Below are 2,583 nucleotides of genomic sequence, written 5' to 3' on the forward strand. Positions count from 1 at the left end.
ATAACTTCACTAATCCTGCCTCATTAACATCATAGAGGTTAGAATTTACACACAGAAGATAATTAGAGCAGATCACAACATGGAAGATAATTACATAATACTGAAAACTGTGGCCTAACCAAATTGACACATATTTTAGGGGATACAATTCCATGCATAACACTGGGTCATAATTGCCCTTGTGACATCATGGCTATCCCCTCCTCCATCATCCCTCTGCCCCTCCCAGGGCTAGGGGAGCAGCAACCAAAGGGCTTGTGAACAACTGAACTAACCAATGTCCCCAAACCATGGGTGGTAAATGTTGTGTAAGATTCAGTTAGACCCACCTCGGCAGGGTGGGAAGTTGCCCTATGACAGTGGGAAGCACTGAACAACTCCATAGGACCCAAGGAAAGAATGGGGAGGTGGGGCTATGGAAACCATGGGGCTTATGCACAGGAGCTAGTCCTCACCCATGCTCTCCTCCACGTTCTGATTGCAGAAGTCTGGTCCAGACGAAGATGCATTAGAGAGAGAGAGGCAGAAGGTAGGTGGGGCCCTGGAGTATGAGAAAACCACAGATCTTTGAATAGCTGCCCCCAGGGTTCTTGGAACGGGAGCACCCCCTTCTGGTCACACAGGGGTCAGCTCAGTGTTACTTTCCTGTCCTGGTACCCCCCTTCCATCCTGAGTGAGCTGAGTTAGATATTGAGAAGATGTTGGAGAGGCTGGGAATTAGGGTGTAAACAGATCATGCAGAGGTGGGACACAGCACAGTAGAAAATGGGAAGATGGAGAAGGGAGTGGCCTGGGCTTAGAGCCATGTGGAAATGACTGAGAGGTAAGTGGTGTAAATAAAATTAAAAAAATAAAAAAAAAATGAGGTGAGCAAGAGTCCCCAGAGGGCTGTGGCGCCACATACAGCATCAAAAGGCAGCATCATGAGCTAGAATGTATGCTGAGATTCAGGTCATAATTGCACATGACTGTCCTCATGAGTGTGGGAGGATTGCAAAGGTGAGGGGGCTGGTGGGCCCATGGAGACCCCATTGGTTCCTCATACCCACGTCCAGTCTTCTGGATCAGAAAGTGCTACCCCTATTTCCATGCACCTGTGAGGTCCACAGGGCAAGCATTTCCCCTTTTGATGGACAAGCACACTGCAACTCAGAGGGTGAGTGGATATATCCATGGTCTTAGACAAGACAATAGCAAAGACAAAACCCGACCTAAGTCTCTTGGGTCCTCAGAACCACTGAGGGGGGAAGGCTGACTGTTAAGATTGAGGATCAGGACCCCTTTCAGGCAGACCCTGGGGCTGTGGTTGATGGTGAAAATTTCACTGTGCGTCTTTTCTGCTTTGCTTGGCCAGTATATTCTTGCACAACTACGCCATAAAAAAAGAGTAAAGGCAGCCAGGAAGATCCAGGCCTGGTGGCGTGGCACCCTGGTGCGACGGACCCTGCTAGTGGCTGCCCTCAGGGCCTGGATGATTCAGTGCTGGTGGAGGACGCTCAGGCAGAGGCAGATGCATGAGCAACTGCACAACTTACTGAAGGCCTATATAACTCAGGAGAAGGCAGCAGTCAAGCTGCAGTCCTGGCTCCGCATGCATCTGTGCCAGCAACACTATGCCCAAATGAAGAACACCATCTGCACGATCCAGGACCCAAAGAGCTGCCTCACCTTTGAGACCAGTGACCATTCACAGGTAGTCTCTTCCAACCAACTGGAGTTCCATATCGAAATCTTATCAGCCTGAAGGGCCTGCAGGGTGGGGAACTGGCTCCCCTGCCCCAATAAATGTCTGACTAAGTTTTGTGTGTTTCAATGACTCCTGCATTCCTGAAGACTCTAGGGATTTAGGCCCTGCTGTCTTCTTCCCCACTTGGGAAATAATTCAGTGCAGGTGCCTCACCCTGAACTTTGCAGTGGCCATGACCTCTGTTCTGGACTGACGGAGACTATATATCACTGACCCTGTGTCCAAATCAAAAACTGTGGCCCACGCCTCCTCATACATGCAGAGCCAAGTGAACCATTCTGCAGGCCCTGCATGATTCTTGTCTCCTGAATCTGGAATTGGCAGGAGCTGGGCTTCATATTCCTGAAGACTCTGGGTACTTCCCCTTATGAGAGTAGCCTCTGAGGCCATGCTTCAGTCAGCCTGCCATCAGGGCTTAGTGGAAACTTGAACACATTGCCTTTCTATTTGGCACATGCCCACACACAAGTCAGGTACTTGGGGCCTTCCCTGAGAGCCGTGCCTCTCAGAGAAAGTACAGGAGGATCCAGGTTTTGCAAGCTCCATGCCATCTTGGATGCAATTTGCCTTGGGAAATAACAGATAATGTGATCTTAGGGAGTTTCAGCTCTAGACACCACCTCTCTTTTGGGGACCAAATTCCCCAGAATGCTGAATAGAAACTGATATCACCTCCACCCTATGTATGGCACTATTATTCTTGGTGATTTCAACATTGCCTGGGCTGATGTCCCCAAGTCCCTTGCCTCTGACCTCCTGTGATTTTGACTTCCATTCTACTTCTACCTCATTCCCATGATCACATCCGAGACCACTACTTTTCAATGTCTGTGGGA

General features: G+C 49.4%; 1 protein-coding gene across 1 annotated transcript; it reads left to right on the top strand.

Annotated features, from left to right (window-relative positions):
* Nucleotides 1-290: 290 nt before the first annotated feature.
* On the top strand, nucleotides 291-1,744 carry IQCF3 (IQ motif containing F3). The gene is made up of 3 exons (XM_007952081.1): nucleotides 291-308; nucleotides 485-529; nucleotides 1,355-1,744. Exons 1-3 carry the CDS (start codon nucleotides 291-293, stop codon nucleotides 1,742-1,744), a joined length of 453 nt encoding a protein of 150 aa, XP_007950272.1.
* Nucleotides 1,745-2,583: the final 839 nt, after the last annotated feature.

Source organism: Orycteropus afer, unplaced genomic scaffold (assembly GCF_000298275.1).
Source record: "Orycteropus afer afer isolate SDZICR_OR568_19922 unplaced genomic scaffold, OryAfe1.0 scaffold00323, whole genome shotgun sequence".
Classification (NCBI taxonomy): domain Eukaryota; kingdom Metazoa; phylum Chordata; class Mammalia; order Tubulidentata; family Orycteropodidae; genus Orycteropus; species Orycteropus afer.